Genomic DNA, 13,704 nt, shown 5'->3' with positions numbered 1-13,704 from the left:
GTCTCTACCTGTTAAAAGGGACTTCTCCCTCGCTGCTGTTGCCAAGTTCTTGCTGATGGGGGAATGTTGGGTCTCTGTAATAAGGAGTCCGGTCTAGACCTGCTCTACATGAAAAGCGCCCAGAGATAATCTGTGAATCTATGATTTGGCTGCCGTATAAATAAAGTTGAATTGAAAAATTGAATTGAATTGAACTATTATAGAGGAATGTTTTTTATGGTTGGACGTAACCCGGGGTTTGAGGAATCATCCGGTAAATTTGCCAAGGAGGGAAACCGTGATTTTATCACTGTTTTGCAATGAAGTCTACAGCTCTGCTTTCATCTGCACACACACACACACACACACACACAGGCGCAGGCCTGTAAATATATGTTACACACCTTCCACCACACCTCGTTTCATGCTGTGATGTGGGGGAGGTGTTGTTGTTTAGTCTCCCAGTAAAACTGTTAAAGAGGCTGTAATCACCACTCATTTATTGTGCGTGCGTGCATGTGTGTGTGTGTGTGTGTGTGTGTGTGTGTGTGATTATTTAAAAAACATGTCAGCAATGGTCCGGATTCGTCCACCTTTGATATGATTCGATTCAGTCTGACTGATCAGTTTTAAAAGAAAGAAATGATCATAAAGCTTCTGTGTTGAGGAAAAAGTTGCAGACTGTAACTGGAATAAAGAGAAAATTAACAGCTTGAACTTTTTTTGTCTAAAGTTTTACGGTTTTCTTTTCTTTAAGCCGCATCTTTTTCCCTGAGCGTGATTTTCCGACTCTTGCAGAATCTTTCCCTCCGTCTCTTCGTCTCATTATCTGACGGACGATCGTTTACACTGTCAGGGAAGAAAGGCCGCTCCGTGATGTATGTGGCCACATGCTGGACATTTTTTCGGGTGTGTGTGTGCGTGTGAGGGGGTTGAGGGGTCAATAAAGGCGACCCCCACAGAGAGCCGGGCCCCGGGGTCCCTTGGGGGCCTGTCACAGAGGTAATGGATGATGTTTTCACTGCAGGGTGAGGGAGCCACAGAGCAGCCTTCCTCACACTGCAGGGAAATGAAGGTCTGACCAAAGAGGCCTTTATTTTTAACCAAACCCAGAGAGGGGGTCGGACGCTTTACTCAGTTTCAGGTCTGACAATCAGTCCCGACTGCAGGAGCTTTTCTTCTCTCCAACTTTCACTGAACTGGGAAACTTCAAAGTTTTATCAGAACAGACTGAATCTTTGACCAGACGTCCTAAATCTCTGGACGTGTTTCTGCATATCAGAGACTCAGTTTCGACCGAACAAAAAAAAAAAAAAAGCTGAATTTGAAGCTGTAGCTCCAACAGGAAGAACGATGGGGCCAAAGGCTGTGAATTCTCGACATCATGTATTTCTTTGGCCTGAACGTGCTCATATTTAAACTGAATCATCAAATGCAGGTGAAGTTTTTTACCAAAACATAGTCGTAAAGAACCCAGTGCCAAAGAGTTCATCCCCCGGGGGGCAGACAAGGGCCGAGTCCTCCCTGGTCGACACCGGGAAATATCTTCCTCGTGAACTTTCGTTTTTGCCAGCTTTAGTTTTGATTTTAGTCTGAAGGCAAATCCACGAAACAGATCCATTACGGTTTTGTCCGAATGTAATAATCCACACAGACTCAATAATACTGCACTCACTAATAAAAGAAGGAAACGTTCAGGTTACTTCCCTTAATAATGTCCATGAACTCCACTTTGTACCTTCTGTATCTGTGTTGGTGTGGTGAGCTGCTGGTTTTACTGGTTTGTCTCAGCTGTTTTGTTGCTTCTTCTCTTCTAACTTCCAGTGGATTGATGACGAATCCCGTCCATAAACCTGTACATTCTCTTCTTCTTAGGTCCACTAACCTTAGCTAACATCACGGGCAGAGACGCAACGTTACGGCTTCTGAGGAAGAGATCTTGTTTTGCAGTGGAGGTTTTCATCATCCGGCGCCATTGCCACCGTGTGATTCCACAGACGTCTGCAGGACTTTGTATCGCAACTGTAATTAGCTCATTTGTCTCTTTGTCTTTCACACTATTGGTTAGTTTTTTTTTTTGACAAACACTGTAAAACACTGTAATAGTTTTCAAAAGTTATGTTTTATTCGCTTTTCATCTCATTTTTGTTGTGGAAAAAAGATCAACAGCGAATATTTTTCATCACAGTTTTTAGAGGCTTCCTGTACGGTCACGGCTCTGGGTGGCGGCGGGCGGCTGAACACGTGGTGGTTCCCGTGGGCCGCCGTGGCCTCGCCATCACCCACACCCACATCTGCAGCTCTGTGGCTGTAAACAGCTGCTGATGGATGAATGGAGGTGTCCCGGTGCCCTCTGACCCCTGAAGGGTGGAGGGCGGGGGGCGGAGAGGTCAACGCCGGGGCTTCCTGCTAACTCATCTGTCCCGCTCGGCTCAGGAGGCCCATTCTTCAGCCGGCGGACAGCCGAGCGGGGTGAAGCTCTTCTCTGTCAGTGTGGGACTCGTTTCTCTCGTCTCTTCGGGCCGACGGCGGAGGTTTTTGTGCAGATCCTGCCTCTCGGTCGACGTTGTGCTGAGAAGAACTGGGACGTGCAAAGTCTTTCCAGCTGTTTTGATGGAGTCATGTGCAATTTGCCAAAGCAGCTCTTTAATGAGCTGGGTGGCTGTAAACAAATGGTAGCGTACACAAAGCTTCCTCCACCTGTTTCGGTTTGTAAAAAGGCAAATAACGTTTGAGTGAGAGGGAGGTAAATTACTCACTAATTACATTAACAGGAACGATGCCTTCCAGTTGAGTTTTGAGCTATCACATGAAACGCTTTGTAAAATAAAACATGAAGAAGCAGGGAGTGTGTGTGTGTTTGTGTGTGTGTGGTGTAAACAGCACGTTGGCTTGTGGTTTGGCTTTTATGAGCTGTGGTTCAAAGTAGGCTGCAGGATTTTGTGTACGACTTCAGGGAAGGCAGGCGTGCAGCCAGAACACACAAGTGCACGCGCTCGCGCGCACTCTAAAAAACGCAGTGGGCTCCTGATCTAATTCTGAATCCCGTTTCTAATGAAGCTGTTTCCACATGTTGCTGAGAACCAGAGTTCTGAGGTCCAGCAGAAACACAACAGCTGCTCAACAGAAGCTCAAAACTGGCCAATAACAAAAGGAGTCAGACTTTTACAAGGACAGGCTGTCGGTTCAGAAGAAGTATTATGCTTTGCTATGGCTGCACACACACACACACACACACACACACACACTTGTTTTATTTGTATAATCAATTGTAAATTCATGGTAAATAGACAATGCTGAGCTTTGAGTGGTCATTCTCCTCTCTTTCCTCCCTAAATGTGTTTTTACTGTTTACCAGCTTTTTATTTTCTGCTTGATCTTCTCTTCTACTTTATCTCCTTATGCCGATAGCGATCTCTCTATCTCGCTCTGTCTTTCGCTTTAAAAAGTACCAACTTGTCAAACGTTCCCATCTTCAGAGACATCGCTAGATGTGAACGTACTGGTCCGTGAGTGCAGCCGCTCTGTGCTCAGGTTGCCAGGTATTTAACTCGGAAGTCAACCTTTCTAGTGACCGGGGAACGCCTGAAAGGTTGCCTTAAGATGCCGTTTCACAACTGAATCGTGACCTTTCCTGGGTCATTCCTGTTCCCAGTAGAGCAGAAAATCCAGACAACTCTGCAGTAACTAGAACGCAACGGAGCCTGATTAATGACTTATGGTTGCAGCATCTGCATTTCCCTCCAACATTCGAGCTCAGCGCTGCAGTCGGCTGGATGCTTTAGCGCCACTGTTTTTTTCTTGGAGTCGGTCTCGTCACTTCTCTGTGAGACTCGCCGGGGTCAGATCTTAAGAGTCTAGCAGTTGGTTGCCACATTAGTCTCGAAATGCCATGAAAGTTTCTCCTCATGGGGTTTGTCCTAATAACCAATTAAAGCAGCTTGCTAACAGAGATATATGCATCCATTAAATTGTGAATGGTGGCACTTGTGTCCTAATTGACCTGAAGTTTTTTTTCTAAATCTTTGACTTTCGGACAGTCTAAGTGCTGTCCGAAAGTCAAGACTGGACTTGACTTCAAGCAAGTCCAGTTGCATCCGCAGAACACCATGACCTGGATGAGTGTTCACAGACATCTTGTTATCTGGATGTCCTTCATTTCATTTTTCAGTGTAATGTTTACAGATGTTTCAACAAGATATTTCTTTTTTTCCTGGATGGCAACATGTGTTTTCAAGATTTCACTGACACATTGACACAATTTTTGTTGTCCTTTGAATTAGATCATTTATCCAGCATCTAATTGCACATGTGTAATGAGCTGTTATTCATCCATCCAAGTACACATCCTAAGGATCATTGTGTTTATTGTAATATTTAAAACATACCAGCAGTAACAGTCTGGGACTGTTGCGTCAAACTTGCCTTCATGTTGTCCCGTTATTTTCTCTGCTTTGTGTTTTGAGCCGTTCTGCTGTCCTTCACACAACCTTCACCTGCAACAGCTAACGCCTCCTTTTCTCTCCCCCTCCCTCCCTCAGGTACCAGTGCGTCCCCCCCTTCCCATCATTCTTCTCACCTCCCATCTGCTGCAGGACTCGGTGTCCTCCAGGTTCAGCTCAGAGTCTTGGCAACGGCCATGACCCCCACCGAGCAGGGACTGATTTAGTCTCTCCATGTTTGGAGGCAGGCAGGGGGAGACAGGAGGAATAGGTGGTGGGTGGGGGTGTTTGGCTGTTCTGCTGGCCTCGGCCAAACCTATGAGTCAGGCAGGACTGGGACTTTCAGCACTGAGCCGGTCCTTCTCCCATTTTTAGCGATCGATTCGTTTCAGCTTCATGCTCATAAAAAAAAGAAATCATATTACCCTTTAGGTTCTTATATTCTCACCATTGGAGAGATTGTGAAATGATTTAGGTTTAAAGCTGATGAACAGGGTGATATAAATATAAAGCTGGGAACAACCTTTGTTCTAATTCTTTGGACACACCCTGTCTAAACCCAGGCAGACAAACCTGGGCATTTACAGTTTCATCCTTATCCTAACGAGCAAAATGAGTCACATTCGGTCTGAACCCGTCGTTGAGTCGTCGCTGCGATCCGTGTACACAGGCGTGTATCAGAGATTGGTTGTGTCCCATCGTCTTTAATGGAGGGGAAGGCCTTAAAGTCCAAATAATAGCTGCTTGTACGTTTTAGTGGGAATGCTGTCAATGTTAACGACTCACATTCAAGGTGTTTTACCCTTGACCCCAAAGAAGTAAATGTTTGTTGTTGCACCTTCCTAAGATTTCGCCTGCATAATTCTCTAGTTGTCAGGTTGTTTCGAGCCCATGGTTGGTGTCAGTTTTTATTAGTTGGGTTACTGTTCTGTAATGATCTGTCATATTTGACACTTTTATAATTCTAATAAATGCATTCACTAACATTTCACACCACATATTTCTTCATTTTCAAACAGCCCCGCAATACATTCATATTTGAAGCCAATGTGACTTTGAGACAGATGAATGGAAGTAGAACCAGCGCCGTTATACTATTATATACTATTGTTTTATATAAATTATATACATTAATTTTATCTAACATAAGCAAATAACAACACAATATTTTGAACTTTGTCAAACTTTTAACACTATATTCCGATTGAGTCACTAAAATGAAACAAAATCCCCTGCTAAGCTTATCAGTTAACAAAATCATAATCACCCAGGAGGGAACCAAACCTTCTGGGTGTGACGTCTACAAGCACAAGTTGAATTTTTTTGTTTTACACTTGTTTTTACATCTAACCGTCTGTTAGACAGAAAGGGAAGTGACCTTTAGTGGTGGTGTGAAACCAAAACCAGAGCTAAAAGAGAGGGAGTACTGGACTTAGACTCATCAGGAGACACAGACACCAGATCCAGATGAATGATTGTGTTTCTCTGTAACTGCTGGATGTGGAAATAGGCAGCTGTTTGACAACAATTTCTACATGTCAACTTAAAAGAAGATGATTCGCCAGTGCTGTGTTCACTGGGTGTTTCTGCTGAACAAAAGGATTGAAATAGCTTTCGCTGATTCTGGGATATGTGCTGCAGGAAATGCTGATCAACCAACGTCCTCCTTGCATCAGATTATTCTTGTGCAGAGATTACACTTAATTGTATCATTGTTGTGTTTTTGTGAATCTTAGCCACTCTTTGTAATGGCTTGCTCTGCTGTAGTCTGCATTATTATAACCACTGTATACGTGTGTTGACACTTGCTGAGCTGGCAGTGGAGACAAGAGAACAGGGGGCCGACTCTATAACTGGAATCAAAAAGCATTTTTCTTTGTGGATACTCAAGGATTAGGATTGGATGGGGTCTGGTTTTACTGCTGTGGGTCTAAGGTCTGTGTAGCCATATGACGGATACTCGAGCGGATCTGGATGGACCCGAGACTACTTGCTATCAGCTCAGATCTCGCAGTACGTCACGAACACCACGGGAAACGGGGTGTTTAAGGTGAGAGGGAGAGGTGAACTGTGAACTTCACACTTCATTTGTTTGTTTCTGTTGGAGGCCGTTGAAGTGTCAGGCGGATTTATAACAGGCTATAAATAAACGCTGAATCAAAATGGTGTTTCTCATCCCATCGCAACAAACAGTGATCATCGTACTCCTGTCATATTTCATTCGAACATCGGATTTTTTCTTTGAAATGGAAATAAACCAAATCAGAGAGGATGGATCCGACAGCTTTGTTCTGAAGATGGAACCGAAGCGGAGCTTATTTTAGGAAAATCAGTCGCCAACAACATTTATGTTGTTAAATGACAGATATTAAAAAGGTTACAACATTATCTCTTATTCATCTATCACCCAGTCGGCTACAGAAGGTTTTATTGGTGGTGCAGGAAGTGGAAATAGGGCTTTACATTATTTATATAAATTTGTCTTTAAAGCACATAAACTAGTTATTCTAGTTTCTATGACTTAACATTTGTTCTTAGGACATGATTATTATTATTTTGCTGCTCTTGTCCACAGTGGCTGCAGGTTAATTGATTGAATAGACTGACAGATCATCATGCTGCTGCCGTTGTCTGTGTTCTCTTTCTGTTCGGGGTGACCACGTTTTGGATCAGGTCTAAATATCCTCGGATCTGTCTGGGTTGGGTCTGGCTGTGCTCAGGTCGTGGATCGGGTCTCTCTTTTTTGAAAATTAATTTACGCACATCTGATTCAGGTAGGTTTTTTGCACATGTTCCTTTCGGAGCCAGGAAGACCTCTAAATCCTATTCCTCTAGTACAAACTGATTTAAAAAGAATTAGTTCGGGCCACAGCTTTGATTTCCTCCTGTCAGGAGGCCTCTGAAGAGCCCTGAGCAGGCCACAGGTGAAATACCTGGCCACAGAAGAGGTCAAAGGTCATCACCCTGAGAACGTCCCCAGGTTGGGAAGCAGGGTGGGCTGTATGGGGTTTAGAAGGTCAACATGACTTCAAAGTGGATTAGAGGCAGTGGGGTGGACAACTGGACAGAAATGCCAGAACTGAAGTGGAAGGTCACAGGTTCAATCCTCCAAAACATCCACAAGTGCTGGTGAAATGTTCAAAGGCAAGACGAGGTCCGGGGAGTCAGACACAGGCTGCACATTTTCTACGGCACCGAACTGTGGTGCTTCTTTCACATAGTTGGAACACGATATGAGTATGAGAATCCTAAGTTCATCGTGTCTTCACAACCCTCCTGCACTTGAATTTACCAAACCGTATTCTATGACTATAGACAAATATTCTAACTGCAGTGTAACTTTTTGTAATAGTTGTCACTGCTTTAAAGGAACATTCTGTGATTTTGGAGAAATTATCCCATCGCACATTTGACTGGTTAAGTTACAAAAAAATCTGATGATACAATCATCCATATTCATGTCCCGAATAAATACATTTCTAAGTGCTGTATGCTAAACAAAGTGTATGTGTACTTAAGCCTATTATGTACGTTAAAGTGGAGCTACCTGTTGCTAGTGAATTCTACTTAACATGAAAGTAAGTAGGGCTAAATGTAGAGTGTGTTAGCTAGTTAGCATCCACTGTGTAACAGGTAACTAGGGATAGTAGCCATTGCCGTTTTACACATTGTATTCGAACAGATTATCATGAATTTACTATGTTATGTGTGTCTATAAGTTAGCATGGTTACACGCAGCTTAATAAAATGTTGGTACAGAGTTTGTACTTTTTTGAGGTAAAGAGTTAGCATGACGTCTGTTGTCATACAGCACATTGAGCCTACACATGGCGTATGAGCGTTAAACCTAATAGATATGGAGCCTGTTATCACTCAATGTGCTAACATATCAGTCTGTCAGCACACTCCAGTTCCTTCTAATTGGAGCTGTGTGGCCGCATTTTCAAAGTGGAAAGTTGACCACGGTTTTGAGAACACTTAAATTATGTGACGTGACCTTGCTGTTATTTCACACACAGAGGATGGAGTTGTGTTTTCTGAGGAGAGAGTGGAAGATGAAAACTTTTGAGTAACTTCCACAAAGTCCAACAGGGTTAAAAATGTCAGCGTGGCCTGCCTACCCACCATTACCCAGATAATTGTGACAACCACAACGACACGCCTCTGTTGTAAACATGAAGTGAATCACATTGAAACCCATGAGTGAAAACATTTACATGTCCGAAGCAGCTAAATGCTGAAAAACAGTGAATGTGAGTGAGAGTGGTTTGATGGACCAACCGTCAAGTGCTGGAACAGCCAGGCTCTCAGGATGTTGGTGGCCACTTTGGGGAAGATTCCTCTCTTCTTGTTGTGCAGTTTGTCTTTGTCAGGGTCATCATCATCCCCGGTGCTGGGAGACGCTATGCCGTTATCCAGACAGTCGCCTGACCAACATATGGAAAATAACTTTTTTTATATTTTCTCGACAGGACAAACATTTCTAAAAATATCAAACATGGTACATGTGCAATCAACTTTGACACATGTTAAAAAATGCATCCAATGGCCCGTAGTTCTATTAGCAACTACGAAAAGCAGCAGGCTAAGAAACCGAACTGAGTGATGTTTTCCTTCTGTGTCGATCTTCTCTGCGCCGTTCCACTGCTATCACAGCGCGGCAGCTACGCACAACAAACAGCACTGGCCATGGTTCTCACGTGAAGTGCACAAAACTCCGCATGCTTCAGGCGTCAGTGCGTGACCCGAGTAACTGATCGAGTGGTTGATCTTTTTTAAAAATCCGATTTAAACTGCAAAAATAAACAAAATAGACAAACAAGTGATTTACGAGTAACTAGCAAAAATTAAGCCCTGATTATAGTGTGTTACAAACCATTTTTAAATGTCTATATACTACTTACAAATGTGTTACCATATAAAAAGTGGTACCAATTTGTTTTAAGGTCATTGTTTACACCAACAAAAACAAAAAGAAAAACTCCCTGAAGTTCTCACGCAAAGAGCTCATTGGCTAAACATTTTTTGAATATTGCTGGTAGGTTTTGGTGTTTATATTTACTGTGTTTCCCTGTGGTAGCAGAGTGCTGGTTGCACAGCCAGCGAGCTAACATTAGCACTTTAACCCAGTGTACATGAGGCCTCTCAGAACGTTTCTGCTCATTAAAAAGCTCTGACTAAACACATGCGTTTACTCCTGAACTTTCCCTGCACACACGCTCCCAGTTGATGAGTGGATTCAAACTGGTGACCCTGCAGTCACGAGCCGGCCTTCCCCGCTCTGTAACCCTCTCTGTGCCCCACCATCCCCCCGCAGGTTTGGGATCGTGGCACATAATGCAGCATTTCAACTGAAAACCACTAGAAGCTGCCAGCCCCGGTGTTTTTACTGCACTCTCTCTGCCTGTTTAATGAGGCTCATTTTCTCCTCAGTGTTTTTAACAGTGCCGGGCCAAGGTTAGGGCGACGGTCCCCGGCTGCCTGCAGCAGGAGCTCCAGGTCCCGCTGTCCTACCCAGAGTCAGCGGTGGACCAGGACCCCGCTCTGTCTAAACAGAGGCCGGACTCTGCCGAGTAGTGGAGCCTGAGAAGGTGGAAATAATCATAAAAATGATGCGTAACTCCATAAACAAGCTCTCAGCCTCATTAGGCTGAACCGCGAGCTCCCCGAGGCTGATTTACACCCCACCCCTCCACCACGCTCCCTCCCGCTCCTCAGCTTTCTGAGGAAAAAGAGGTCCGACTCAACCCTGTAATGGTTTGTGACAACTCGGCTTCACAACAACCAGTGGACTAAAGGAGGGAAGGAGGAGGTTTGTGTGTGATGGAAAGAAGGATGAAACTAGAGAAGTGGAGGACGACTGAGTCAAAACTTTACGTTGTGATCATAGATGACAACATCAAAAGCTGCTGCACTTCAGCTATGCATGAAGATACATGAGAGCCAGAGACACAAGCCAAAGAATATTTCAAAGAGAAATTAAAAAGAGGAAAAACTTGGAAATTTACTTCTACATAACGGATTTGTCACTGTGTGGAAACTTTGCTGTGGGATGGCGTTTCCTACATGAATTCTATTCTAAAATCCTCTTTCCTGGCCGACACAAAGGAGAAACCTGCTTCACATGGTGTGTGATCCGGCTGAGACACAGAGGGGATGTTCAGCAACGTCAGACGCACTGACCAGGACAGAGCCGCACACACACTTAGGTTTAAAGATGACAGGATTTTAATTCGATTGTTAGCATTAGCAATGTTGATGGTTATTTTTATTTTGTTGCCTCTGTGGGAGCTCAGGTCTCTCTCAGGGGAGCGAAGCCCCCATCAGCCCCCCTTTTCTGCTCAGTTTATTTTTTAATGCAAAAACTGCAAATGCCCAGAAAAGCAGGTGAATGGAAATGTAACTATAGTGGCTTTTGGAGGCACAGGCATCATTTCAACCATAGAAAAGTATGTAGAAGCATAGAAATGAGCAACGACACCCTTTAGGCAACAATTTTCTCGTTATCGCTCGGCCAAGAGGAATAAAATATTAGAGACAACCACAGCCAACATGATCCAAAACAACCAGCTGAACAGCCAATAAGAACATGTCCATGGAGCAATGCAGCAAGTATCTAATAGAGCAGGAGTAGTGCACATTAATAAACATGCCAATGCACAGTTTGCACAGAAACATCAGGTGTTCCTCCAACGGCCCATGTCTGCACAATGTCATGAATCTCTCTCTGCTCGTCATGTGTGAGGTGAGAAAAAACATCGCAGTCGTGCTTCCTGCCTCCTCCATCACCGTGCTTTTTAAGAAGTGTTTGTAGAAAATTTTATTATCCGTGTTCTGTCGGAAGAACGCTCACTCACAAGAGAGAGAGGAGGAGAGACTCTTTATTTTCCACCACATTTCCACTACGGACCATTTGTCCTGTGTTGGACGGAGAGGACAGAAAAAACCCACTGGTATGGGATCAGTTGTAGTGACTGTTCTTTTCCACCACCGACCACAAGGGGCAAGAATGAGCCCGTTCCACAAACAAAAACTGACTTCAACAGGCTTTTTGATTTTGTAGCTTCGGTGCTGAACTCGTCTCGTCACAGAGACCAGAACCAGAACCTGTGCTTGCCGACCGTGTCTGGTAACCCACGCTGTAGCTGGCGTCGCTGCACAGAAACATTGGGCGGATGGATACACTGTCTTTCGCCAAGAAATAGTTCCAGCAAGTAACTCCCGCCTGAAACCACAAATTGCCTTTAACATTTCAGTTTCTGTACAAAACAAACAAACAAGATTCAACGTATTGATCAATGAGAGCCAGAGGAACTGGCAGGTGCATTTTGGGGCTTAGAACAGAGGCAGGCTAGCTGTTTCCCTCCGTTTCTAGTCTTTATGCTAAGCTAGGCTAATCACATCCCGGCTTCAGCTCTGTGCTGAACACACAGACATGAGATTGACATTAATCTTCTCATTTCGATCTCTAAGAGAAAGAAAATAAGTGTGATTCTCTCTCTCTTCACTACAGACTCAACGGACAGAGAAAGCCCGTCCAAAGTGACAGTATTATGGTCTTTTATGCTGAGGACATATTTCTCTGTTGATGTCCTCCAGGATGGTAAATGAACACTGAGGACAGGCCAAATATGCTGTGGCTTCTGAGTTAGTCTACAGTTAGCAGATGCCATCAGAAGTCCTGCACTACTGACGTTTCTCAGTAAAGTCAGAGACATCTCTTATTAACCACATTTGGCTCCATGGCGGAGATCAACTGTGGAGCTGGCGGTGCGTAAGTGATGTTTAAATCTCCACCAGCCAGCAGAGAGCGAGCTGAAGCGGCTTGTGGTCTGGCTGCAGATCTATCCAGTCACCGAGAACAGTCTGATAAAGCACATTTGATTCCAAACGGAGGTGTGACGCACTTTGTCGTCAGCCTGAACTCAAAGGTACCCCGGGTCACAGCTCGACTACGAACCTCAGAGGAAATTTCAGTTTTTCTAAAGGCCGGATCTTTCGTTTTGGCTGATGCAGACATCAGTAACCACATCTTTGCATCTGAGGCCAGAATGACTTAACAAGCAGTGTAAGAATCAGACAAGAATTTAATAAAAACTACAGTTTAACCAACTACCTAACCCACAGTTAGGTGAAAAGAAAAGCGAATGTACTATGAGGCCTGTTACAGTTGTCGGCTGCCTTTAAAAAAAGTAAAGCTGCAGCGATTATTCGACAAATTGATTCGTCGATTGATCTATTGGAGCAATTATATATTATATACACACACACACATATATACTGGCAACTATTTTCTTTGTCTTGTGATAAGAAACTGAATCTCTTGGTTGGTCGAAACATCTGAGAAACATCTGAGGACATAATAAAATTATGTTGGCGTCTGGAAAATGCGAGGTGCTTTTCTTGTACTACTTTTTGACATTTTATGGACTATCGCACCATAACAATGAGAAAATAAAATGCAGATTCATCGTTAGTAAAATAATCAATAGTTGCAGTCCTACAAAAATGCATGTAAAGAGGTTACTGTGGTTCTGTAAGATCTAATGGAAGCTCACACAAGCAAGTTGGTTCATAATTTTAATGTTCACCTTTGTGTTCACCTCCAAACTGGTTCAGATGATGTAGTTAAACTGTGGACTCTGTTGCACTGCACTTTGACACAGCCGAGCTGGGAGCAGCCCATCAGCACTAAACACAGAGTCCAGGTGAGGCCGATGGGAACGTCATTAGCTCTGCAGGTATCAGACAAATTCAGGTGCTGACCTGATGGTGGCGCTAGATGAAACGTCAGGGGATCGGCAGAGTTATTCCAGTTCATCCCGAGGGGAACACGAACGTCTAAAACGCATTTCATCACAGTTGCGGAGGCTTTTCAGTCTGGACCGGAGGGGTGGACCGGGCAACAGACCAGCTGACCAACGGCGCCATCCGGCATGGCTAACAATAATGACTATGTTAGCATTGAGAAACTACAGCTCCCTTCAGTGCCGTAGGCGTGCTGTCAAAGGCTCAACAGAGATGATGAAAACCCATAAAATAAATGTTGACGTTGGTAGAAATGGTGTTCAGATGTTATTGTGCAGTAGATACTCAGTCACGGAACACGCACAAAACCCCAGCAACATGTCGGGTTTCCAGGGAGACAGATTCGAAAAACCCCATTGAGAAAAAACACTGTCTGGCTGAGACCTGCGGAACAGGAACTAAAAAAGTCCTGCTCAGTATTAAACCTGACAGAGATGTACGTTGGTGGTGGTGTGTGTGTGTGTGTGTGTGTGAT

General features: G+C 44.1%; 1 protein-coding gene across 2 annotated transcripts in view; it reads right to left on the bottom strand.

Annotated features, from left to right (window-relative positions):
* meis1a (Meis homeobox 1 a) overlaps nucleotides 1–13,704 on the bottom strand; it is a 57,912-nt gene that overhangs the window by 29,972 nt on the left and 14,236 nt on the right. For both annotated transcript variants that reach the window (XR_005708960.1, XM_040146270.1), the window contains exon 8: nucleotides 8,703–8,848. Coding sequence is in view for 1 of the 2 variants with exons in the window: in XM_040146270.1 (XP_040002204.1) it covers nucleotides 8,703–8,848 (146 nt within the window). In the remaining variant the exon portion in view is untranslated. The remainder of the gene's footprint in view (nucleotides 1–8,702; nucleotides 8,849–13,704) is intronic.

This window comes from Xiphias gladius, chromosome 15 (genome assembly GCF_016859285.1).
Source record: "Xiphias gladius isolate SHS-SW01 ecotype Sanya breed wild chromosome 15, ASM1685928v1, whole genome shotgun sequence".
Taxonomy (NCBI): domain Eukaryota; kingdom Metazoa; phylum Chordata; class Actinopteri; order Istiophoriformes; family Xiphiidae; genus Xiphias; species Xiphias gladius.
Note: the sequence above shows the minus strand (reverse complement) of the source record. Positions and strands in the feature narration are given on the sequence as shown.